The 27,011-nt window shown below is 40.8% G+C and overlaps 1 protein-coding gene across 3 annotated transcripts; it reads left to right on the top strand.

The window, feature by feature from the left end:
* The first annotated feature begins 8,871 nt into the window (after positions 1–8,871).
* Positions 8,872–26,674, top strand: LOC138821550 (cathepsin S). 3 transcript variants are annotated; one of them, XM_070013903.1, is made up of 8 exons: positions 8,872–8,979; positions 11,459–11,585; positions 14,998–15,120; positions 17,986–18,135; positions 18,843–19,070; positions 21,121–21,286; positions 23,398–23,500; positions 26,246–26,674. In XM_070013903.1, the coding sequence occupies exons 1-8, from the start codon at positions 8,954–8,956 to the stop codon at positions 26,343–26,345; spliced, it is 1,023 nt and encodes a 340-aa protein (XP_069870004.1). In that variant the 5' UTR covers positions 8,872–8,953; the 3' UTR covers positions 26,346–26,674. The 3 variants fall into 3 exon arrangements, with proteins under 3 accessions (XP_069870004.1, XP_069870003.1, XP_069870005.1); XM_070013902.1 differs by having other exon boundaries at positions 11,456–11,585; XM_070013904.1 differs by lacking the exon at positions 18,843–19,070 and having other exon boundaries at positions 11,456–11,585.
* The last annotated feature ends 337 nt before the right edge of the window (positions 26,675–27,011 follow it).

The following is a 27,011-nucleotide window of genomic DNA, read 5'->3' as shown; positions in this document are numbered from 1 at the left end:
CTCCCATTGGTCAGGAAACGCCTCCTCATCTATGATGGAAAGCTGCCAGCGTTTCAGAGAAGATCTAGTATTATGCTGTTGGACACTTTTCTTGGCTTTTAATCACTCCAGTTAAGTAAGTTTGGAACAACAAGTTATACCATTTCAGGGCAAACATTAAACAAAAGTCCAATTTATAGCTGTGAAATATTGCAGGATGATTTCTTTTTCTCAGACAGGGGCTCACTCTAACTCAGGCTGGCCTGGAACTCACAGTCCTCCGGCCTTAGCCTTTTTAGGGCTGGGATTATAAACATGTATCACTATATGTAGCCAGGATGATTTTTTTTTTTTTTTGCCAGTCCTGGAGCTTGAACTCAGGACCTGAGCATTGTCCCTGAGCTTCTTTTTGCTCAAGGCTAGAACTCTACCACTTGAGTCACAGTGCCAATTCTGGTGTTTTCTGTTTATGTGGTGCTGAGGAATCGACCCCAGGGCTTTGTGCATGCTAGGCAAGCGCTCTACCACTAAAGTCACATCCCAGCCCCAGCTGGGGATTTTTTGTGGGGCGGCGGGGGGTTGGTCGTGGGGCTTGAACTCTAGGCTTGGGCACTGTCCCTCAGCTCTTCAGCTCAAGACAAGCGCTCTAGCGCTTGAGTTACAGTGCCACTTTTGGTTTTCTAGTGGTTTATTGGAGATAAGAGTTTCACGGCCTTTCCTGCCCGGGCTGGCTTTGAACTGAGATCCTCAGATCTCAGCCTCCTGAGTAGCTAGTATTACAGGCGTGAGCCACCAGCACCTGGCTTCAGACAGGATGATTTTTAAGCTTACAAAATACATTAAGTGAATACAGAGTAAGTTATCTAATAACAGGTTCCCCTAATATATTCAAACATAATAATTGTTTACAGACTATTACACATAGACTATTAAAACTAAAGATTTCAGAAGCCATAGCCAAAGGGCAATGAATAAAGAAAGATTAACCCAACAAGTATTTATTAGTTGTTATCTTTGTGTTGTTCTTTCCCTTTCAGACAGTCTTACTACATAGTCCGGGCTAGCCTCAAATTTTCAATCTTCCTGCTCTACTTCCAGAGTTTGAAATTCCAGGCATTCATCACCACATCTAGCTAAGATCCTATATTTTCAAGTTAACTGCTAAGGTAAAACTATCTTATGTAATACAAATAAAGAATAAGGTAAACATTTTGGCACAACCTATAAAGGTTCATGAAAATGTAGATGGAGGAAAATGAATAGGGAAGTCAGAGAAGATTGCAAAGAGGTCGTTCTTGAAGTGAATCTTGCAAGTTCAAGAGGTCAAGGAAAAAACAAAATAATTCTTGAAAGAAGGCAAGAAGGACTATGTAAGGAAGAGGCCCATGAGAACAGTATAGATGAACACAGAAGAAAGTGAGACTAAAGAAGAAGAGAAGAAGAAGAGGAGGAGGAGGAGGAGGAGGAGGAGGAAGAAGAAGAAAAAGAAAAAGAAAGAAAGAGAAAGAAATCTAGCCAGGCGCTGGTGGCTCACACCTATAATCCTAGCTACTCAGGAGGCTGAGATCTGAGGATCACGGTTCAAAGCCAGCCCGAGCAGGAAAGTCTATGAACCACTTGAAAACCAGAAGTGGCACTGTGGCTCAAGAGCTGAAGAGCTCTTGAGCTGAAGAGCTGAGGGACAGTGCCCAGGCCCAGAGTTCAGGCACCACTACCGACTGAAAAATAAAAAATAATAAAATATTTCCTCTATATTAGACTCTGTTAGCTAGCTGCTGTATTAGCATGCTCAGGTGTCATTTATTTTCCTCTCTTTACTATTGAATTGAAGATTTATATGATAAAAATGAATTTTATTTTATCAAGAGATGACATAATTATAGTAGTTAGGACACTGTTACCATTTATGAGCTGAGTATTATTGAATTAGAACTTTATAAAAATAAGAGAAATAACGGCCGGGCGCTGGTGGCTCACGCCTGTAATCCTAGCTACTGAGGAGGCTGAGATCTGAGGATCGCGGTTCAAAGCCAGCCCGGGCAGGAGAGACCGTGAGACTCCTATCTCCAATAAACCACCAGAAAACCGGAAGTGGCGCTGTAGCTCAAGTGGTAGAGCGCTCGCCTTGAGCTGAATAGCTGAGGGACAGCGCCCAGGCCCAGAGTTCAAGCCCCACGACCGACAAAAAAAAAAAAAAAAAAGAGAAATAACGATCTCACAGGACTTTTGTGATAAATATTATGTGTAAACAACTGCCCAATAAATAAGTGGGCTAAAGACTTTAAGAGAAACTTCTTTGAAGAGGAAATAAGAATGGCCAATAGGGCTGGGAAGGTGGCTCAGTGGTAGAGCGCTTGCCTTGCAAGCCTGAGGCCCTGGGTTCAATTCCTCAGCACCATATAAGCAAGAAGAAAAAAGCCGGGAGTGGCACTGTGGCTCAAGTGGTAGAGCGCCAGCCCTGAGCTGAAGAGCTGAGGGACAGTGCCCAGGCCCTGAGTTCAGGCCCCACAACCGGAAAAAAAAAAAATAAAATAAAATAAAGAAAGAATGGCCAATAGCCAGGTGCTGGTGGCTCATGCCTGTAATCCTAGCTATTCAGGAGGCTGAGATCTGAGGATCGAGGTTCAAAGCCAGCCAATAAACCACCAGAAAACCGGAAGTGGCACTGTAGCTCAAGTGGTAGAGTGCTTGCCTTGAGCTGAAGAGCTGAGGGACAATGCTCAGGCCCAGAGTTCAAGCCCCATGACCACCACCAAAAAAAAAAAAAAAAAAAGAATGACCAATAGACACATGAAGAAATACTCAACCTCTCTAGCCATAAAAGAAATGTAAATCAAAACAACATTGAGATTCTACCTCACCCCAGTTAGAATGGCTATAATCAAGAACTCTAATAACAACAGATGCTGGAGGGGATGTTTCCAGAAGGGAACCCTACTGCATTGTTGGTGGGAGTATAAATTTGTTCAACCATGTTAGAAAGCAGTATGGAGGTTCCTCAAAAGACTCCACATAGAGCTCCCCTATGACCCAGCAATCCCACTTTGGGCATTTACCCAAACGATCACAAACAAGACCATACTAAAGCTACCAGTACAACTATGTTTATTGCAGCATTATTTACCATACCTTAGATGCTTAGATATGGAACCAACCCAGATACCCCTCAGTAGATGAATGGATCAAGAAAATGTGATATATATATATATATATACATATATATATATGTATATGTACATATAATTGAATTCTATGCCTCCATCAGAAAGAATGACATCGCCCCATTTGTTAGGAAATGGAAAAACTTGGAAAAAATTATATTAAGTGAAGTAAGCCAGACCCAAAGAAACATAGGTCCCATGGTTTCCCTTATTTGCAATAACTAGTATATGTCTGGGACAAGCAGAAAAGGTCAAAAGCTATGTACATATGACCAGATAAGACGATGTTAAGCGAAATCAACCCCAAGATAGGGACACAAGTGGTTTTTTCTTTCTTGCTATTGTGTCTAACGTATTTATAATGTACCATGTGATTTTTTTGTTGCTTTGTATGTTCCTCCCCCACAGTATAACCCCTGTTTTCACTGTATTTGATGTTGGTGCCCTGCATCTTGTATATACTCTAATTTGGTGAGGAGAAGGGAAAAACTAAATGTTTAAATAGGGATACAGGTTGACCCATTGTAACAATGAGATGTACAAGACACTATGTTGAAAAATGAGCTTTACAATTTGGGGGGAGGAATGTAGTTGTGGAAGTGGGAGGGAACGGATGGTAGGGGAAAAACAAAGGAGGAGGCAACAATGCTTGATAGGAAATGTACTCATTGCCTTGCTCATGTAACTGTAACCCCTCTGTACAGTATTTTTACAATAAAAACTCATAAAAATGTTATTATGCATAAAAGGCTTAGAACAGTGCCTGGCCAGAATGTCTTCTTTGTATCAGAGTTTACTACTTCTGTTGTATTCACGGAAGTAATATTCACATCCCAAACTTGATCTCAGAAGATCAAAGTCTCAGGAGCTGTTTGAACTGGTATAATTGAAACCAAACATATTAACCATACAATAGTATTCTTTGTGTTATCTAACAAAACATTCAAATCATTGGAGTCACACAAGGTTATAATTCTAGCACTCAGGAGGCTAAGGCAAGAGGATCCTGAATTTGATGCCTGGGCTATTTAGCAAGACCTTGTCTCACCAAACAACAGAGTTAAAAAATAATTGTAGAGGGCTGGGAATGTGACTTAGTGGTAGAGTGCTTGCTTAGCATGCATGAAGCCTTGGGTTCGATTCCTCAGCACCACATAAACAAAAAAAGCCAGAAGTGGCGCTGTGGCTCAAGTGGTAGAGTGCTAGCCTTGAGCTGAAGAGCTGAGAGACAGCGCCCAGGCCAGAGTTCAAGCCCCATCACCAACAAAAAAAAAGAAAAAGAAAAAACTACCCAGGCACTAGAGGCCCATGCCTGTAAGCCTGGCAGTTGCAAGAACAGATCAGGAGGATTGTGGTTTGAGGACAGTTTAGGTATACCTATTGTTAGCTAAATGAGTCCCTTCCCATAGCTTAGTCCACTCCTTCCCTTCTCCACAGCTTAGCATGCTCCCTTCCTTGGCAGCACTAGGCCCATGTAGTAGTAAAGGCAGTAAATAATCAACTTCCAACTCCCTTTACCTTGGGATGGCACTTCTCTGGGGCAGAAGGCAACAAGAACTTCAGGTCTGGGCAGTTGCAGGACCCCTTATCTACTATTTGGACAGCAGCCATAAACCCTACTCTGACATGATGAAGCCCCTGACCCGCATGTCCACATCAGGGTCTCCACCTCCTAGCCTCTTCTAGCCCCTCCTAACCCTCCTAGGTTACATAGGTCACCTCAGACAATAGCCAGTGCTTCTTCATTCCTCCCTTGTAAGAAGGAGTCTTGCCTGTCCTTTCCCTCCCCCCCCCCCACAATAAACCTTTCTTTGTTCTCTCTACCTGCATGTCTGCTGGTTCTCTGGCAAAGTCTAATTAATCTTAATTTGCTATCACCTATGAAATGCCTTCTTAATCAATAGTTGGTACAGTGGCTATGACAGGAAGCCTAAAGAGATACCTAGTTAAAAAGGACTGGAGACATGGCTCACCAGTGGAACACTGCCTAGCAAACCCAGTACTGACCACCACCACCACCAACAACAAAAAGTATATAAATGACAAAAAAAATTATTTATTTTTGCCAGTCCCGGGGCTTGAACTCAGGGCCTAGGTATTGTCCTTGAGCTTCTTTTTGCTCAAGGCCAGCACTCTACCACTTGAGCCACAGAGCCACTTCCAGCTTTTTCTCCACTTATGGCTTTTTCTGTTTATGTGGTACTGAGGAATTGAACCCAGGGCTTCATCTAGGCAAGCACTCTACCACTAAGTCACATTCCCAGGCCCACAAAAATTCTTTTTTTTTTTTTCTTTTGTCAGTCACGGAGCCTAAACTCTGGGCCTGGGCTCTGTCCTTCAGCTCTTCAGCTCAAGGCTAGCACTCTACCACTTGAGCCACAGTGCCATTTCTGGCTTTTTCTGTTTATGTGGTGTTGAAGAAGCAAACTCACGGTTTCATGCGTGCAAGGCAAACACTCTACTACTGAGTCACCTTCTTAGCCCCCACAAAAAATTCTTAAGCATTTTGTTTCCTCTAAGACAGTGCCTATTGCTTTCATTCAAGTGGTAGTGTTTAGATTCCTCATTCATAAAGACAAAATGATGCCAAATGGTATATTGATAAATAAAACCATGAGTGTTTATATTTCAAATAAATACCTCAACTAATAGCACTTTTTGATAACTATCTATCTTAGCACTAGATACTTCATTAGAATTATGCTCTGTGAATAAACCCAGAAGTAATTCATTAGACCTAAGCTTACCACCTCCTGGAGAAAGATTAGGATTACATTCTATTGCTTCCATCTTCCACTGTTTAGCTGCCTAGAACTCAATATTTCTGGACTACTTATGCATAGGGAAACTGAACCCTAGACACTTAATTTGTATTTGTTTTAGGCCTTACAAGCATAATCAAAGTGACAAAAAAACCCAAAGCATAGGGCATTTCTCCCCACCCCCCTTTTTCTGGCTATGAATTTTTTTTTTTTTTTTTTTTGTCGGTCGTGGGGCTTGAACTCTGGGCCTGGGCACTGTCCCTCAGCTCTTCAGCTCAAGGCGAGCACTCTACCACTTGAGCTACAGCACCACTTCCGGTTTTCTGGTGGTTTATTGGAGATAGGAGTCTCACGGTCTCTCCTGCCCGGGCTGGCTTTGAACCGTGATCCTCAGATCTCAGCCTCCTGAGTAGCTAGGATTACAGGCGTGAGCCACCAGCGCCCGGCTGGCTATGAATATTTTGATCCTACACATAGTCACTATAATGTCCCCTTCATTTGAGGCCCAAACTAACGGAGCCACTGAAGTTGAAGTTGAACCTATGTGCCATAATAAATCTCTCTTTATTTCATAAGTAAGCTGTGTAAAGCATTTCATGATAGTGATGTAAAGCTAATACAATGTTACTTGTTCTTTTTCTCAAAAAGGCAATTCAATGGTATTCTCCCTGCCTTTCATAGGGGGTGAAAAAAAAAGCAGCAAGAAACAAAGAAACAATGAAAATACACAACAAACAAAAGAAAAACTCTAGAAATCACTAAGAAAAAGCAACAAATGCAAGAGGAAAATGAGCAAAGGAGCTGAAAGGGCAATTTAAAGAAAATTCAAGTAGCTGGGCGCTGGTGGCTCACGCCTGTAATCCTAGCTACTCAGGAGGCTGAGATCTGAGGATCGCGGTTCAAAGCCAGCCCGGGCAGGAGAGACCATGAGACTCCTATCTCCAATAAACCACCAGAAAAACCGGAAGTGGCACTGTAGCTCAAGTGGTAGAGCGCTCGCCTTGAGCTGAAGAGCTGAGGGACAGCGCCCAAGCCCAGAGTTCAAGCCCCACGACCGACAAAAAAAAAAAAAAAAAGAAAATTCAGGTGGCCAAAAACACATGAAAGATGCTCAATCTCATTAGTTATTAAGAAAATGCTAATTTTTATTTTATTATTTTTATTTTTATTTTATTTTATTTTATTTTTTTGGGGGTCCGGTCATGGGGCCTGAACTCTGGGTCTGGGCGCTGTCCCTCAGCTCTTCAGCTCAAGGCTAGCGCTCGAAAATGCTAATTTTTAAGTGATAGCTCATCTTGTTCCTACCATCTGGGTAACTACAGTAGCAGTAAGATGTATATGAATATATCCTTTTTGCATAATAGTGTGTGTTGAGATATTTTGAATAGATGAAAAAGAACTAAGTGAAAACTATGACAATAGCAGATCATGGATGAGTTGTATTAAAAGGAATAAGACAAACTGGGTGCCAGTGGCCCATGCCTGGTAATTCTAGCCACTCAGGAGACTTAAGATCTGAGGATAAAGGTTCAAAGCCAGCCTGGGCAGGAAAGTCTGCGAGACTTATTGATTTACTTATTTGTTTATCTTTGGTTGATTGTGGGGCTTGAACTCAGGGCCTGGGCACTGTCCCTGAGCTCTTTTGCTCAAGGCTAGTGCTCTATCACTTGGTGCCACAGCACCACTTCCAGTTTTTGAGTGGTTAATTGGGAATAAGTCTCATGAGGACTTTTCTGCCTGAACTGGCTTTGAACCACAATCCTCAGAACTCAACCTCCTAAGTAGCTAGGATTACAGGCACCAGTGACTGGCCTCTGTGAGATATTTATCTCCACTAAACTGCCAAAAAACCCAGAAGTAAATCTGTGGCTCAAGTGGTAGCGTGCCACCAATGAGCAGAAAAAAATCTCAGGGGGGGGGGGAAGAGGAGGAGAAGTTGGGGGGGCGGGTTTACAGTGCCCAGGCCCAGAGTTCAAGCCCCACAACCAACAAAAAGAAAAAGAAAAAAAAAAGAAAACAAAAGAAAGAAGAAGAAAAAAAAGAATAAGACAATTTCTAGACAGTCATGAGGAGTTAGGATTTGAGAGACTATTAATTCTAATTTTTTTTGGAGGGGGGGGGTCCGGTCATGGGGCCTGAACTCTGAGCCTGGGCGCTGTCCCTCAGCTCTTCAGCTCAAGGCTAGCACTCTACCAATCGAGCCACAGCGCCACTTCCAGCTTTTTTTTTTTCTGCTTATGTTGTGCGGAGGAATCGAACCCAGGGCCTCATGCATGCAAGGCAAGCGCCCTACTACTGAGCCACCTTCCCAGCCCAAATTGGTATTTTTAATGAAGCAAGTTCTTTTAAAATGTGGGATGTGGGCTCTCTGCTCTTTTCTAGCTCTTTCTCAGCTCTTTCCTTCTCTTCTCTTTCCCAGCTCTCTCTTCTCTTTTCTAGCTCTTTCTCACCTTTTCCCAACTCTTTCCCAGGCCTTTCCCAGCCACGTGGAGGGCCAACATGGCCTGGTGCCAGCCAGAATGATGAATAAACCTACCCCTTACCTGAAAAAAAAAATGTGGGGTGTGGGATTAATGTATAACCTTCTACTGATACTCTCTTGATCTCCTCTACTGAAGGCTCTTTCTCTCCCCACAGGGGTCCCTGCCTCCCTCCCACCCCAAACCTGGATAGAACCCAGGACCCTGAACTTTGGCTTACCACTTAAACACAGTACTCATAGCCTCTTGATTTTGTTTTTGAGACAAGGTCTTGCTACCTTTGCCCAGGCTACCGTATTGCCTCCCAACTAGCTGGAATTAAAAGCATGAGCTTGTTCTAGGGGCTCATCTTGATGATTTATTATACTCGCTTTGTGCTCAAGACAGTAAGAAGATGGCCAATGGTAGCAGATCTTACAAGACTTTAAATGAAACTGAAATGAAAGTTCACTTCCTCATTGTGGATACCTCATGTGACAAGTTTTGATTTCTTTTTAAAGCAACTGAACTAATATATCTCTTCCACCTGTGACATCTTTGGAGTGAGCACGCCAGCTCTCGGATTTTTACTATGGAAGCTCCTGCGGGTTCTATCGTGTATGTACTATCCATTTGTTGTTATTTTTCTCCTGACATTTGGTTTTAGGTTCCTGACATTCAGTTTGCTTTGCCTACCAAGTTTTAAATATTTGCTTTCAGGAAGTAAACTAAAAAAAAAAAAGTCGTGTTGTTCCATTTGCCTCATTTGTCTGATTAAAAAGGAACTATTCTTTAAAATTAATGTCTCCTTGAAAATCTGTACTTGAGACTAAACCTAGTCTTCTTTGGAATATAATTGGAAAGTTTACATGTTTAAAGTTTACTGTTTCTGAGTTTAAAAGAAATAGAAAGTAGAATCTAGTTTGAAGTAGTTAGTTACTGAGTTTCTCTTAGTCTCTTTGAATTAAATATAGAAATGGTGTTTTAGAAAATAATTACTTCCTTTAAAAGCAGATATTTGATTTGTAGGAAAAAGGAAAATGACCTAAGGATGGGAGATTAATAGAAGCTGTCTTCTAACTATCTCTATTGGTGTTTATTTTATTTCTAAAATTATTTTTTGGTGAAGTCCTGGGGATTCCAGAGTTTCACGCATGTTAGGCAAATGCTTTACCACTAAGCCTCATTCTTATTCCTATTTGTGTATTTTATTTTTGTGGTAGTGGGCGTTAACGTAGTCTTCTAGCTCAGCCTCCTGACAGCAGGGGCTACAGATACATGGCACTGAGCCTAGCTTATTTATTTATCTGTCTGTCTGTCTGTCTGTCTGTCTGTCTATCTATCTATCTATCTATCTATCTATCTATCTATTTTGTCGGTCATGGACTTGAACTCTGGGCCTGGGTGCCTTCTCTGAGCTTTTCAGCTCAAGGCTAGCACTCTTCCATTTGAGCCACAGTGGTTAATTGGATGTAAGAGTCTCACAAACTTTCCTGTCTGGGCTGGCTTTGAACCATCATTCTCAGATCTCAGCCTCCTGAGTAGCTAGGATTACAGGCATGAGTCTCAGGTGCCTGGCTGCCTAGCTTGTTTGTTTGTTTCGTTTATTGCCGGTCATGGGGCCTGAACTCTGTACCTGGGCGCTGTCCCTCTGCTCTTCAGCTCAAAGCTAGTGCTCTATCACTTGAGCCACAGGGCCACTTCTAGCTTTTTCTGCTTATGTGGTGCTGAGGAATCAAACCTAGGACCTCGTGCATTCAAGGGAAGCACTCTTTCACTGAGCCATCTTCCCAGCCCCATGCCTAGCTTATTTTTAAAATTAAATTTATTTATAAAATCATACAAACTATATATATATTAGCTGGATTCTATGAGATGTTTCAACATGTTTATGCACTAGGGTTTGGATATTTAAATAGGCCAGTTAAAACAGGTTCATGGGGGCTGGGAAGGTGGCTCAGTGGTAGAGCGCTTGCCTTGCAAGCATGAGGCCCTGGGTTTGATTCCTCAGCACCACATAAGCAAAAAGAAAAAAGCCCGAAGTGGTGCTGTGGCTCAAGTGGTAGAGCGCTAGCCTTGAGCTGAAGAGCTGAGGGACAGCACCCAAGCCCAGAGTTCAGGCCCCACAACCAGACCCAAAAAAAAAAAAAAACCAAAAAAAAAAACCAGGTTCATGGGTTCAAAAATTCAAAAGACAACCTGATTTTTCTTCTTGAAGATAATTTGTTTTTTTTTTTTGCCAGACCTGGGGCTTAAACATAGGGTTTGGGCACTGTCCCTGAGCTTCTTTTGCTCAAGGCTAGCACTCTATCACTTGAGCAATGGCACCACTTCCGGCTTTTTCTGTTTCTGTGGTACTGAGGAATCAAACCCAGGGCTTTATGCATGCTAAGCTAGCACTCTACCACTAAGCCACATTCCCTGCCCAAGGAGATATATATATATATATATATATATATATATATATATATATATATATATATATATATATATATATATATATATATATATATATATATATATATATATATCAGAAAGGAGAAAATAAAATTTACCTCAATTAGATTTGTAAACAAATCTTGGAAAATCCCCTACTTTTTTTTTTGTCAGTCATGGGGCTTTTACTCGGCCTGAGCACAGTCCCTGATCTCTTCAGCTCATGGTTAGCACACTATCACTTGAGCCACAGAGCTACTTCTGGTTTTCTGAGTGAGTTTATTGGAGATAAGAGTCTCACGGACTTTCCTGCCTGGGCTGGCTTTGAATGGTCATCCTCAGATCTCAGACTCCTGAGTAGCTAGGATTGCAGGTGTGAGCCAGCAGCGCCTGGCTGGAAAATCCCTACTTTTTAACCCCTTGGGTATAATAGGAAATTTATGAAAAATCATTTATAAATCCTTAGTATTGGAAGTAATGGTTCAGACAATTCAGTCCTCATTTCTTGTGTCTGTATATTCTTCCAAGTTACCTATATAATTCTGATTTACAAGCAAGTGTTCCTTTAATGGACTTTGCATTGCTATACTGTTTTAGAAATACAGAGTTGCAATATATGTAGCTAACAGCTATAATTCCTATATTACCTTCCTCATAGCAGAATGAAATGGCTGGTTTGGGTGTCCCTGGTGTGGTCCTTCACAGTGGCCCATGTCCATGAAGATCCCACCCTGGATCATCATTGGCATCTCTGGAAGAAAACCTATGGCAAACAATACAAGGAAAAGGTAGCTACAATTGCCACTTGAGTAATATGTTTTTATACAAGTACCCTGACTTCTCCCTCTCAAAATCTTGTTCTTTTTTGTTTGTTTGTTTGTTTTTTGATCCTTGAATTGTGATATGATTTTTTTTAATTGTGAAAATACTATACAGAGGAGTTACAATTACATGGGCAAGATAATGAGTACATTTCTTTTTTTTTTTGGGGGGGGGGTCCGGTCATGGGGCCTGAACTCAGGGCCTGGGCACTGTCCCTCAGCTCTTCAGCTCAAGGCTAGCGCTCTACCACTTGAGCCACAGCACCACTTCTGGCTTTTTCTGTTTATGTGGTGCTGAGGAATCGAATCCAGGGCCTCATGCTTGCAAGGCAAGCGCTCTACCACTGAACCACCTTCCCAGCCCCCCAATGAGTACATTACTTATCAAGCATTTTTGCCTCCTCCATTGTTTCCCCTTCCCATCCCTTCCCATTTTCCCACCCTCCCCATCTTCCCCCTTCTCCCCCCAAATCTTGTTCTTATAGATATGTTTCCCAAAAATGTCACGCACTTATTTCTTGCCAGATGCTGTTATTCTTATTATATAGCAGAAAGCAAAACAAAGTTCTTGTTGCTATGGAACTTGCATTACACTGGTAGAAACAGGAAATAAACAAAAATATAAATAAAAATATCAGTATGTGAGATAATGCTAAGTACAGTATAGTAAGTAAGACATGGGTGGTAGCAGTGAGAAATCCGTCTGACAGGATAGGTTGGTGAGGGAAATCCCACAAATAATGTGACATTGGAGTAGAGTTGACAGAGAGGTAAAAGCAAAACAGTGGAGTCTAAGTCCCAACCTTAGGGAAAATTAGTATAAGACCCTAAAGAGGCAGCATTATTGCCATACTGGAGCAACAAAAAGTCCTTCATATAGATCCTGACATGTAGAAGTGCTGCTAGAAGTTAATTCTTGACCCTGACTTCCTGTTTTCTACTTTTTATTTCAAAGCATACTTGTTGAATAATTTTAACAACCTTATTGCTTAAAATATCTACTTCATATACTACGTCACTTGTAAATTATCAAGTTTCTTTAATGTTATTTTGTATGAAATAACTTAATAGATCATATATACCTTAAATTCTCATTTATTTATTCATTTTCATTGTTTTATGATGATACCAGGGCTTGAACCTAGAGCCTCATACTCTCATTCATCTTTCTTGCTCATGGCTGGCACTCTACCACTTGAACCATGCCTCTAGCCCAGGTTCTTACAGGTTATTTAGCGATAGTCTTGTAGATTTTTCTGCCCAGGTTAGCTTCAAACTATTGATCTTGTATCCCACAACTTTTCTGAATTTATCAGTTTTTTTGTGTGTGTGGATTATACAGTTTTAGATATTAATATAGTAAGATCATATTAACAACATAGATAATTTCACTTCTTCCCTTTCCTATTTAAATGCATTTTCTTTCTTTTTCTTGCCTAATTTCTCTGCCTACAATTTCTATTACTGTGACAAATAGAAGTGATAACATCTTTTTTTTCCCCAAACTTAGAGGATTTTTAAACTTTTCATGGTTGAATATGATGTTACTTATGGGCTTGTCATATATGGCCTTTATTGGGTTGAGGCACATTGCTTCTATACTCAATTTGTTTAAAAAATTTATCATAAAAGAATGTTGAATTCTGTCATAGATCTTATTAATCTACTGAAATGATTATGTGGTTTCCATAGTGGTGCTGAATTTTACCCTCACTCACTCTGTTTAGGACCAGGTCCCTAATTTCAAAGATGACTACAGTTTTATGTGCAGTTAATATGTTTGTATGGTTAAATGAATGCTATGCTTCTTCTGTTTTTTTGGTCTGTAGTGGGGCTTGAACTCTGGGCCTGAGCTCTGTTAGCTCAAGGCTTAGCACTATACCACTTGAGCCACAGTGCCACTTTTGGTTTCCTGGTAATTAATTGGAGATAAGAGTCTCATAGACTTTCCTGCCCTGGCTGGCTTTGAACCATGATCCTCAGATCTCAACTTCTTAAGTAGTCATGATTACAGGCATGTGCCATGGACGCCTGGCACTATGCTTCTTTTTTTTTTTTTTTTAATGATTCCAATTCCTCAGGAGAAATGAATATGACATTTGACTGGTATCTTACCCTGATAATTTATCTCTAGTTTCACTTCTATCTTTCTTTTCCAGTAGTTTGTTAGGTTTATTTTTATCTCTTCTACTTTTTCTCTTCTAGTAGTTAGGAAGAATGGCCATTGTGCACGGTCATGCCCATGACTGGGATGATAGTAAGACTTTTTACTATATCCTGAAATGGAGCAGAACAGGTTTTCCTGACTGCTTACTGGGCTACAGCCTGTTGTTCTTGTTGGGTTTCAGCTATTATAGGATGCCCCATGTATATGGTATTCTATATATGGTATGTTCTATGTAAATGTATCTCCCAGAGAACAAGAAAATCAACAACCAGCATAAGAATTCATTCTGGGTAAAGTCAGTGTTAAATGTTATGTTAAAAAACTATCCACGCCGGGCGCCAGTGGCTCATGCCAATAAACCACTAGAAAACCTGAAGTGGTACTGTGGCTCAATAGGTAGAGCACTCACCTTGAGCTAAAGAGTGCAGGGACAAACAACAACAACAACAACAAAACTATCCAAGCCAGGCACCTGTGGCTCACACCTGTAATCCTAGCTACTCAGGGGGCTGAGATCTGAGGACAATGGTTCAAAGCCAACCCAGGCAGGAAAGTCTATGAGACTCTTACCTCCTTTTAACCATCAAAAAGCCAGAAGTGGAGCCATGGTTCAAGTGGTAGAGTTGCTAGCCTTGAGCACAAAAGCTCAGGGACAGGGCTGGGAATGTGGCTTAGTGGTAGAGTGCCTGCCTAGCGTGCATGAAGCCCTGGGTTTGATTCCTCAGTACCACATAAATAGAAAAAGCCACAAGTGGTGCTGTAGCTCAAGTGGTAAAATGCTAGCCTGGAGCAAAAACAGCTCAGAAACAATGCCCAGGCCCTGAGTTCAAGCCCCAGGACCAGCACCAAAAACAAAACAAACAAAACAAAGGAGGAGTCTACAATGCTTGATAAGAAATGTACTCATTATCTTGCCCAAGTAATTGTAACCCCTCTGTACAGTATTTTCACAATAAAAAAACAAAAACAAACAAACAAACAAAAAAACCTTTTCTTGAAAGAAAAACATTCCCACTAATGAACACTAAATTATGAAATAAATTAGGAATTCTGTAATATATAAACATATATTGGATAGATTCATCTATTTATTTGTTTCTAAACAGATATGCATTTGGTAGATTACTTTGTAATTTGCCAACTTTACTTAATTTACTTTACTTAATTTGCCAACGATGCAGTAAAATTGTGTTCTTTTTCCTTATATGTTAGAATGAAGAAGTAGTACGGCGTCTCATCTGGGAAAAGAATCTAAGGTTTGTGATGCTTCACAATTTGGAACATTCAATGGGGATGCATTCATATGATCTAGGCATGAACCATCTAGGAGACATGGTAAGTAAATTACAAATAATCCTATTTTCCTGTCATGGTTTCCTGTCTCCCCAAAAGCAATCTGAAGGAAAAAGATAACAATAAAGGATAAAAACAAAGATTAAAAACAAAGGAGGCTAAGAAAGATAAAAACAAAGGAGACCAAATAGCCAGAGCAGGGGATGTAGCTCAATAGTAGAGCCGTTGCCTACCATATGTGAAGTACTAGGTGTGATTTCCAGGTAAAAACCATTAAAAAAAAAAAAAAAAAAAAAAGGGCTGGGAATGTGGCTTAGCAGTAAACTGCTTGCCTAGCATGCATGAAGCCCGGGGTTGGATTCCTCTGTACCATATAAACACCAGAAGTGGCTCTGTGGCTCGAGTGGTAGAATGCTAGCCTTGAGCAAAAGAAGCTCAGGAACAGTGCCCAGGCCCTGAGTTCAAGCCCCAGGACTGGCAAAATAATAATAATATGCTATTTGGGTGTGTTTTTCTTTTATTTTTTGCTTGCTTATGATACTGGAGATAAATCTCAGGGCTTTGTGCTTACTAAACAAGTGCTGTACAATTGAGTTCAGCTCCAGCTCTCACATTAGTTTTAGAGTTCGTTCTACTTTACAAAATTTTACCATTGTAGCCAAAATTAAGAATCACAGCATGGGAAGTGGCGCTGTAGTTCAAGTGGTAGAGCACTCGCCTTGAGCTGAAGAGCTGAGGGACAGCGCCTAGGCCCAGAGTTCAAGCCCCACGACCGACAAAAAAAAAGAATCGCAGCATCTTCCAGTCAAGAGTGGTGTCTCACATTCATAATCCTAGTTACTTGGGAGGTAGAGGCCAGCCTGGGCAATAAAGAAAGAAAGAAAAAGTAAAGAGACTACAATTAAACCAGTAAGCTGGGTGCTGTGGTTCATGCCTGTCAACCCAGCAGTTCAAGATGCATAAATAGGAGGATCTCAGTCTGGCTGGCCCCAACAAAAACTAAAAAGTAACTAAAGAAGCTGGCACTGGTGGCTTACACCTATGATCCTAGCTACTTAGGAGGCTGAAATCTGAGGATCACAGTTCAAAGCCAGCCCGGGCAGAAAGTCCGTGAAACTCTTATCTCCAATAAACCACCAGAAAACCGGAAGTGGCGCAGTGGCTCAAGTGGTAGAGCACTAGCCTTGAGTTGAAGAGCTGAGGTACAGCGCCCAGGCCCAGAGTTCAAGCCCCATGGCTGACAAAAAAAAAAAAGTAACTAAACAAAAATGGGCTTGGGATATGCCTAGCAAACACCCGCCCTGAGTTCAAACCCTAGTAGTGGCAATACATGCATACATACATACATACATACAAACTTGGGGAAAAGTGAACAAAGGGGTGGCATTGTCCAAAAAATTTTGTACTCATTACCTGACAATGAAATGGTCACCCATCTGTATATTACCTTTAAAATAATAATAAACATACATTTAAGAAATCACAGTACCTTTAACATGTCTATATTCTCAAGAAAAAAGTCATAATACTATTATAAAATGTTACTTTGCTTTAAACCACAAATCTAACTTCCTATAGCTTCTAGTTTTACTGTTACTTTTAGTCTGCTCTTCTGCTTAGGAAACTGGAATGTTAATGCAAAGTGTAAGACTAAAGAGACTTTAAGTCTACTCACCATTACTTTTTTTTTTTTGGGGGGGGGTCCGGTCCTGGGCCTTAACTCTGGACCTGGGCGCTGTCCCTCAGCTCTTCAGCTCAAGGCTAGCGCTCTACCACTTGAGCCACAGCACCACTTCTGGCTTTTTTTTCTTTTTGCTTATGTGGTGCTGAGGAATCGAACCCAGGGCCTCATGCATGCAGGGCAAGCGCTCTACCACTGAGCCACCTTCCCAGCCCCATCACCTATTACTTTTTAGTCTATTAGTAAGACTAATACTTACGTTGGTCACAAGCAATATTTGTTTTTCTTAGCTTTAAAATATATTAGCAGGCCAGGCACCAGTGGCTCATACCTGTAACCATAGCTACTCAGGAGGCTGATATCTGAGGATCAAAAGCAGCTGGGGCAGGAAAGTCCATGAGACTCTTTTTTTTTTTGGGGGGGGGTCCGGTCGTGGGGCCTGAACTCTGGGCCTGGGCGCTGTCCCTCAGCTCTTCAGCTCAAGGCTAGCGCTCTACCACTTGAGCCACAGCACCACTTCTGGCTTTTTTCTTTTTGCTTATGTGGTGCTGAGGAATCGAACCCAGGGCCTCGAGCATGCAAGGCAAGCGCTCTACCACTGAGCCACCTTCCTAGCCCCTCTATGAGACTCTTATCTTCAATTAACCACCAGAAAACTGGAAGTGGTGCTGTGGCTCAAATGGTAGAGCACTAGCCTTGAGCTGAAGAGCTCAGGGACAGTAATCAGGCTCAGAGTTCAAGCCCCATGACATTTTTGAAAAAATTAATTCATTAATTAAAAAAATTAGCATTTGTAAACACTAGAATATTAAAAAGAACATGCAACCAGGTGCTGGTAGCTCATGCCGCTAATCCTGGCTGCTGAGGATGCTGAGATCTAGGGATTGCTAGCCTAGGCAGAAAAGTTTATGAGGCACTTATTGCCAACTAACAACCCCAAAAATGCTAGAAATGGAGCTTTGGCTCAAGTGGTAGAGTTCTAGCCTTAAGCAAAAAAACTCAGGGACAGCGCGCAGGCCCTAAGTTCAACTAGCACCAAAAAAAAAAAAAAAAAAAAAAAAAAAAGACATGCAGCTGAATGTATAAAAATTTTAGTTTAAAAATATTACATTGCTTCATTTATATTTCTAATTTTATTAAACACTGTGGTTAAAACTAATATTGCCAGCTTTAAAACAAACAAACAAACAAGGATATGTGAAAAGTGATGTGTATTTACTCTGTAGACCAGTGAAGAGGTGGCATCTTTGATGAGTTCCCTGAGAGTTCCCAGCCAATGGCAGAGAAATGTCACCTATAAGTCAAACCCTAATGGGAAATTGCCTGATTCTGTGGACTGGAGAGAAAAAGGGTGTGTTACTGAAGTGAAATACCAGGTGAGTATTACCACCCCATGCCTCTGCATTCTAGGCAGACCTGCAGACCTCTCTCTCTCTCTCTCTCTCTCTCCCTCTTTGTTTACCCATATACTGGGAAAGGAATTCAGTCTTTTGTGTTTGTTATTCTTGTATTCCCTACTAAGTTGTAAGGTCCTATGGGGTAAGGATCACATTTACACTTTATTTATTACTCCCTCAGTGCTTAGAACACCAGTGGTTATGAGAACTCCATTGTATACAAAAACTATATACATCCTTCTGTAAGGCCAAGTTAGTGTTCATCTTATCCATTGGTTAGGTTACACCTGATTTTCCTAGGTATCATTTGATCTGAGGAAGGATACTTTAGGGGAAGGAAATCAACCTATTGCCTCTTAAAATCATGCTACTGTAGACATTTATCTCCTCTTAGAGGTGAAGATAGGTGGAATTTGGCACATGCTCAGTGGATACTATTAATATATTTGACTATGCTTACTATTCTCTGAGCTTAGATATTTACAAATATCAAGGTTTAATCTTGCCTAGAGAACAATAAAAGATTTAGTCTTATTTCCCACTGTCTAAGAGAGAAGGAAATTGTAGTGGGGACTGCTTCCTGAGAATTACGGACAGATGTGACATGGCTAGGAGTTGCTCTGTATTGTGAAAGCTATCCTCACTGATTTTCTGTGGTTTCCTTTGTGACCTTATGTGTATTTTAGGGTGCCTGTGGTGCTTGCTGGGCTTTCAGTGCTGTGGGAGCACTAGAAGCACAGCTAAAGCTGAAAACAGGAAAGCTGGTATCTCTCAGTGCACAGAACCTGGTGGATTGTTCAACTGACAAATACCAGAATAAAGGCTGCGGAGGTGGCTTCATGACAAATGCTTTCCAATACATCATTGACAACAATGGCATTGATTCGGAAGCTTCCTATCCCTACAAAGCCGTGGTATGTCACAGGCAAACTGTGTGTGCTATCCCATGACCTTGTTCAATTCATTGACTCATTGTACCAGAATCACCACTTACTCGATTATCTGAGAAGCAGTGTTATGTGTATGAGAGAGAAGACCCATGAATAACTCTTAAATTCCAGAGTTTTCTTTCTTCTGCAATAGCCTCCTTAATTTGTTAGTGGCAGTGGGTATATATAGTATATCAGAGTTGCTATAATCCAAGCATCTCAGGAGTTTGAGGCCAGCCATAGGTAAAGGAAGACCCTGGCTCACAATAAAATACAAGACCAAAGGGCTGGTAGGGTGGCTCAGGGGTTGCCTAGTATAGTTATAGAATCTGGGCTCAGTCCCCAGTGGCAGTGTGGGGATAACCAGCGGCAAAATATTTTTATACAAGGAAGGAGTGTTCATAATTAAACAAAGACTTTAGCCAAGCCATCTTTAAAATTCTCTTTGAATAATCTCCCTAATATCTTTTGTTATTCTTATTAGACAGCCTCCATGCTTTGTCTGATTCTCAGATCATCAGGTGACAATGTGGCTCATGCCTATAATCCTGGCTACTCAGGAGTCTGAAATATGATGATCATGATTCTAAACCAGCCCAGACAGTCTGTGAGACACTTATCTCCAATAAACCATGAAAAAGCCAGAAGTGGAGCTCTGGCTCAAGTGGTAGAGCACTAGGCTTGAGGGAAAAAGCTCAAGGATAGCACACAGGTCCTGAGTTCAAGCCCCAGGACTGGCACAAAAAGAAGAAGGAGGCCGGGCGCTGGTGGCTCACGCCTGTAATCCTAGCTACTCAGGAGGCTGAGATCTGAGGATCGTGGTTCAAAGCCAGCCCGGGCAGGAGAGACCGTGAGACTCCTATCTCCAATAAACCACCAGAAAACCGGAAGTGGCGCTGTAGCTCAAGTGGTAGAGCGCTCGCCTTGAGCTGAAGAGCTGAGGGACAGCGCCCAGGCCCAGAGTTCAAGCCCCACGACCGACAAAAAAAAAAAAAAAAAAAAAAGAAGAAGGAGGAGGAGGAGGAAGAGAAGGAGGAGGAAGAAGAGGAGGAGGAGGAATGGAGGAGGAGGAGCAAGAGGAGGAGGAGGAGGAGAAGAAGAAGAAAAGAAAAAAGGAGTCGTAGATACTTTAAAAGATTAAAGTGCGGCCAGGCACCTGGCTCACATTTATAATCCTACCTATTCATGAGGCTAAGTAGGTAGATTTTTTTTTTTAATTTTTTGGGCCTGGCAGATGAATCCAAATTGGAGACTCTTGTCTCCAATTAAACAGCAAAATGCTGGATCAGAAGTATGGCTCAAGTGGTAGAGTGCCAGCCATGAGCAAGAAAGCTGAGCAAGAGCATAAGGCCCCAAGTTCAACACCCAGTAGAGGCATACAAAAAAAATTTTAATAATAAAATTTATTAACATTACATGCCAGATATTATGCTATATTCTTTATGTGTCATATCTCTTTTAAAGTGCAGAGAATGATGGGCTGGGAAGATGGCTCAGTGGTAGAGTGCTTGCCTTGCATGCATGAGGCCCTGGGTTCGATTCCTCAGCACCATATAAGCAGAAAAAGCCAGAAGTGGCACTGTGGCTCAAGTGGTAGAGCTCTTGCCTTGAGCTGAATTGTTGAGGGACAACACCTAGGCCTAGAGTTCAGGCCCCACAACCAAGAAAAACAAACAAACAAACAAAAACAATAAAGTGCAGAATGAGTCAGGTGCTCATACCTATAATCCTAGCTACTCAGGAGGCTAAAATCTGAGGATTGCAATCACATCCAACCTGGGGAAGGAAAGTCAGTGAAAATCTTATTTCCAATTAGCCATCAGAAACCCAGAAGTGGAATTGTATCTCAAAGTGGTACAGTGCTAACTTTGAGCACAAAGGCTCAGGGACAGCACCCAGGCCCTGAGTTCAAATCCGACAACTGACAAAAATAAAGTGCAGAAGGCAAGCATATTTGAAAACTAGACTTAAGAGTATTGGTGATTTAGAAAGGAATTCTAACTATGCTTCTTTATCTGATTATACTTTTTTAAAGGATGAAAAATGCCATTATGATTCAAAAAATCGAGCTGCTACATGTTCCAAGTACACAGAGCTACCCTTTGGAAGTGAAGATGCACTGAAAGAAGCTGTGGCCAATAAAGGACCTGTTTCTGTTGCCATAGATGCGAGTCATCCTTCATTCTTCCTCTATAGAAGCGGTAAAAACCGATATATTATCCTCTTGTTATATGCTAACTTAGCATATAGGTTAACCAGAATGTTACATTTTATATTAACATTTTATAGCCACTTCTAATTACATGCCAGGTAATATGCTAAATTCCTTATGTGTCAGATCTCAATTAGCACCACAATAACCCTAATTTGCAAATGAAAAATCTCAGTAGAGAAGTTGGTTTACCTAAAGTCATACTACCTGAAAGTGATTAAGCTGTTGTTGAAAATATAAACTAGTACAGCCATTATAAAAAGTGGTATGGAAATTCTTCCCCAAATTAAAATAAGAATTACTACTGTAATACAACAATTCCACTACTGGGTATAAAGGAAAATCAGTATGTAGAAGAGACATCTGTACTGCCATGTTTACTGCAGCACACTATTCAAAGTGGCCAAGAAATGGAAACAACCCAAATGTCCACTAACTGATGAATGGATAAAGAAAATGTAGTATATATAGACTATGGGATATTTTTCAACCATGAAAGAGAAAATCCTGTTGTTTGCAAAAAACGTGGATAGAACCCGGGATCATTATACTAAATGAAATAAGACAGTCACAGAAAGACAAATACTGCATGATCTTACTCCTATGAGAATACTTAAAAAATGATTTCAGACTAGGGATGTGGCTCATATAGTAAAGCATTTTGTCTAGCTTGCTTGAAGCTCTGTGTTCAATCCCTAATATCACAATAAAATAAATAAATAGTTAACACCAGTAAGTTAAAAGCAGGCTAGCTGGGTGCTGATAGCTCACGCCTATAAGCTTAGCTACTTAGGAGGCTGAGCTCTGAGGATCATGGTTCAAAGCCAGCCTGGGCAGAAAGTCTGTGAAACTTTTAACTGCCAAAAAAGGTGGAAGTGAAGTTGTGACTCAAGTAGTAGAGCACTAGCCTTGACCACAAAAGCTCAGGGGCAGTGCCCAGGCTGGAGTTCAAATGCCAGGACCAGCACCAAAAAAAAAAAAAAAAAAAAGGCAGAATAATTGTTAAGAGAAAGTGGTAAAATAGGAGGAAGGGAGGAATAGGGACTACTTGACCAATGGGTACTAAGTTATAGTTATATAGGAGTAAACAGTACTTTGTAGTATTGCTTATTAAGATGACCATAAATACTCCAAGGCTGGAGCATGACTCAAACATTTGCCTAGCATACTTGAGGACCTGGGTTCAATCCCCAGTAACTGGAAAGATTATTATAGATGCGTGTAGTGATGTATGGCTGCAATTCCAGCACTCAGGATCTTTCCTCGATAAAAAAAAAAAATAACAGGGGCTGGGAAGGTGGCTCAGTGGTAGAGTGCTTGTCTCGCATTCACGAGGCCCTGGGTTCGATTCCTCAGCACCACATAAGCAGAAAAAGCCAGAAGTGGTGCTGTGGCTCCAGTGGTAGAGCACTAGCCTTGAGCTGAAGAGCTGAGGGACAGCGCCCAGGCCCAGAGTTCAGGCCCCATGACTGGCAAAAAATAAAAATAAAAATAAAATAACAGGGGCTGGGAAGGTGGCTTAGTGGTAGAGCGCTTGCCTTGCATGCCTGAGGCCCTGGGTTCCATTCCTCAGCACCACATAAGCAGAAAAAGCCAGAAGTGGCGCTGTGGCTCAAGTGGTAGAGCACTAGCCTTGAGCTGAAGAGCTGAGGGACAGTGACCTGGCCCAGAGTTCAGGCACCATGACTAGCAAAAAACAAAAACAAAAACAAAACAAAAAAATAGCAAAAAAAGATGGTTATAACTAATGAAGCATAGTACATATTTCAAAAGACTGGTTGAAAGGAATTTTAATGTTTTCAAATAAAGAAGTTATGTGTTTGAAGAAACAAACATATTATGCAATGCACACATGGATCAAAACATCTGAGGGAATTATGATTGAACTGATGCTGAAGTTGGCAGGAAAACTGACAGATATAGCATGATGTCAAAGAATTATAAGCTCTAAAATAGTTGATACATGAAAGTATGTTACTAACATTTTAATTAATCTTGTCCTATGTCCAAAATGGTCTAAGAAAAAGTAAGAGAATTTTCAAATGTCTTTTATTATCAGATGGCATTCATTCTTTTCCCACAACTAAATTTTGTTCTCAGGTGTCTACGATGACCCAGAATGTACTCAGAATGTGAATCATGGTGTGGTAGTGGTTGGCTATGGTAATCTTAATGGGAAAGACTATTGGCTTGTGAAAAACAGGTAAGATATTTGTAAATTATTGTCTATTTAATTAAATCAAGAATTTGAAGGAACATCAACAAATGATATTGTGATTATGATGATGATCATCATCATGACATTAATAATAATAAACATCTATAGTTTCTTACCAAATAATATTCTAAGTTACTCAGTTCCTCCATTTTTCCACTTACTCATCTCTTTGTTTTCATCATTTGTCTTCTTCAATACTTCTCTATTTTTTTTTCAGTTCCTCTTATGAACAAGAATTCTTTTGGTTAGCCCTAAATGTTGGTATCTCCCTCCCATCCATCCATCCTCTGCACAATATCTTTTTATTCTATATTTTTCTATATCATCCCATTCCTACAACTTTAGCCATAACTTACATGTTTATGATTTTCAAGTATATATCACTACCTTTAATGAAGTTAGGTATCTGCAATATTTTCAATTAAATATACTTTTACATTTTATTTTATTTATTTATTTATTTTTGGTCCACTCGTGGGGCCTGAACTAGGCCTGGGTGCTGTCCCTCAGCTCTTCAGCTCAAGGCTAGCAGTCTGCTTGTATTGCAGTTTTAGCACTGAATGGATTCTGCCTTATCTAATAATTATTTGTATAATTATAATGACAAAATCTCTGAATTATAAAGAAATTCAGACTTATCATAAAGTTATATTCATTTGATTCAAAGGACTATCCTTAAATGAGAGACCATATCCTGTTTTCTTTTTTCGTTCTTTTTTAGTTTTGGTGTTAAATGTCATTTCTTTAATGAAATTATGGTGATAATGGCAAAAAATTTGTGTGTGTGCATGTGTGTGTTGTGTGTATGTGTGTGTGTACATGTGCACCAGTCCTGATGACAGAACTCAAGGCCTGGGCTCTGTTCCCTGAGCTATTTTTGTTTTTGTTTTTGTTTTTTTGGGGGTCCGGTCGTGGGGCCTGAACTCTGGGCCTGGGCGCTGTCCCTCAGCTCTTCAGCTCAAGGCTAGTGCTCTACCATTTGAGCCACAGCGCCACTTCCGGCTTTTTTCTTTTTTGCTTATGTGGTGCTGAGGAATGGAACCCAGGGCCTCATGTATGTATGCAAGGCAAGCGCTCTACCACTGAGCCACCTTCCCAGCCCCCTAAGCTTTTTTTTTTTTTTCCTGGCTTCTGGTGGTTAGTTGGAGATAAGAGTCTCATGGACTTTCCTGCCCAGGCTAGCTTTAAACTACAATCCTCAAATCTCAGCCTCCTGAGTAGCTAGGATTTACAGACATGAGCCATTAGCATCCAACTAATTTTTATTTCCATATATGTTAACTTTTAAATTGATAAGTTCATATCATTCTACAAAAAATGTTAAATCTTCTATGTCCATGTAATAAAAAAGTGAGCAGATCATTGGTGTCTTCTACGTCTATCCCATGAATTCTCTCAGCATCATCCCTGACAAGTTGTTCAACAAATCTCTGCTCAAAAAGTTCCAGTGCCAAGGAGTTTACTTCCTCACAAAAGAGCACATTCTATTTTTGAATAGCTTCAATTATGATAAAATTTATCCATTCAGGTCTTTCTAATCTGGCCTGCTCATCAGTTACTTTAGAATCCCCTTTCCTATGACATTTTCATTAAAATCACTTGAAGTATTTCTTTTTTTCTTTTCTTTTCTTTTTTTTTTGGCCAGTCCTGGGACTCGAACTCTGGGCCCAGGTGCAGTCCCTGAGATCTGCGATTAATTGGAGATGAGTCTCACAGAGTTTTCTGCCCAGGCTGGCTTCAAACCACCAGTCTCAGATCTCAGCCTCCTCAGGGATTACAGGTGTAAGCCACCGGTGCCCAGCTCAAAATCTCTCTCTCTCTCTCTCTCTCTCTCTCTCTCTCTGTCTCTCTCTCCTTTCTCTTCTTTCTTTCTTTCTCTTGCTTGCTTGCTTTGCTTTTTTTGTGCCAGTCCTGGAGCTTGAACTCAGGGCCTGGGCACTGTCCCTGAGTTTCTTTTGCTCAAGGCTAGTGCCCTACCACTTGAGCCACAGCACCACTTTCAGCTTTTTCTCTTAATGTGGTATTAAGGAATCGACCCCAGGGCTTCATGCATGCTAGGTAAGCACTCTACCACTAAGCCACTAAAACATCTTAAAGGTTGTTCCTAGTAAGTCACTGGTGGCTCATACCTAATTCTAGCTACTCAGGAGGCTGAGATGTGAGGATTGCAGTTCAAAGCCAGCCTAAGCAGGAAAGCCCATGAGACTCTTATGTCCAATCAACTATTCTAAAGAAAAAAAAGGCATTAGTGACACTGTAGCTCAAGTGGTAGAGCACTACTCTGAGCAAAAAAGCTCAGGTACAGCACCCAGGCTCTGAGTTCAAGCCCCAGGACAGGCACAAAAACAAAAAACAAATAATCAAAATAAAACAAAAATTATCCTAGAGGAATCTTTCTTTCTTTCTTTCTTTCTTTCTTTCTTTCTTTCTTTCTTTCTTTCTTTCTTTCTTTCTTTCTTTCTTTCTTTCTTTCTCTTGCTTATTTGCTTTGCTTTGCTTTACAAAATCATTACTTATGATGATCTATTATGCAAAAACACTTAGAAATGGAGCCATATAAATACTTGTTCTTACACAAGGCATATTTACAAAGCAGGAACCTTGGGATGAACTTTGCATTGTTGTCTTAGGTATTTGTTTCATATGGAAATCACTCTAGGACATAAACAGATAAAAGTGGGTATGATTTTATTGTATTTGTTTTTCATTTTATGTTTTTTTTTTTCTCAGCTGGGGCATCAGCTTTGGTGAACAAGGATATATTCGAATGGCAAGAAATAGTAAAAATCACTGTGGAATCGCTAGCTATTGCTCCTACCCAGAAATCTAGAGGATCTCTTCATTTTACAAGTCAAGAAAATGAAATATCACCTTAATTTGACCTTCTATATTCTGGAGAAATAAGTATGTCACAATCAATGTATATTTACTATGTTAACTGGAAGATATAACTTGCCTCTTCACTTATATAACTTTACATATCTGTGAGAAAAGCTTGCAAATTAAGTTATAAATTTACTGTAGACATAACTGTATATGAACTGGTCTTCCTGAGATAATCTGTTGTGTCTGTCAGTGTTTTATTTTACATTCTGTCATTTTGAGTCTCCTATAGCCTTTTGGAACATGATGTTTAATAAATCTGTCATTTCAAATTTCTATTATTACCACATATCATTTTTTCCCTTTCTTTTTTCCTTTTTTTTGCCAGTCCTGGTGCTTGAACTCAGGGCCTGGGCACTGTCCCTGAGCTTCTTTTGCTCAAGGCTAGCACCCTATCACTTGAGCCACAGCACCACTTCTGGCTTTTTCTGTGTATGTGGTACTGAGGAATCAAACCCCAGGGCTTCATGCATGCTAGGCAAGCATTCTACCACTGAGCCACCTTCCCAGCCCACATATCATTTTTTTTTTTTTTTTGTCGGTCATGGGGCTTGAACTCCGGGCCTGGGCGCTGTCCCTCAGCTCTTCAGCTCAAGGCAAGCGCTCTACCACT

The sequence above is a fragment of the Dipodomys merriami genome, unplaced genomic scaffold, assembly GCF_024711535.1.
Source record: "Dipodomys merriami isolate MVZ:Mamm:240054 unplaced genomic scaffold, mDipMer1.0.p SCAF_92, whole genome shotgun sequence".
Lineage (NCBI taxonomy): Eukaryota > Metazoa > Chordata > Mammalia > Rodentia > Heteromyidae > Dipodomys > Dipodomys merriami.
Note: the sequence above shows the minus strand (reverse complement) of the source record. Positions and strands in the feature narration are given on the sequence as shown.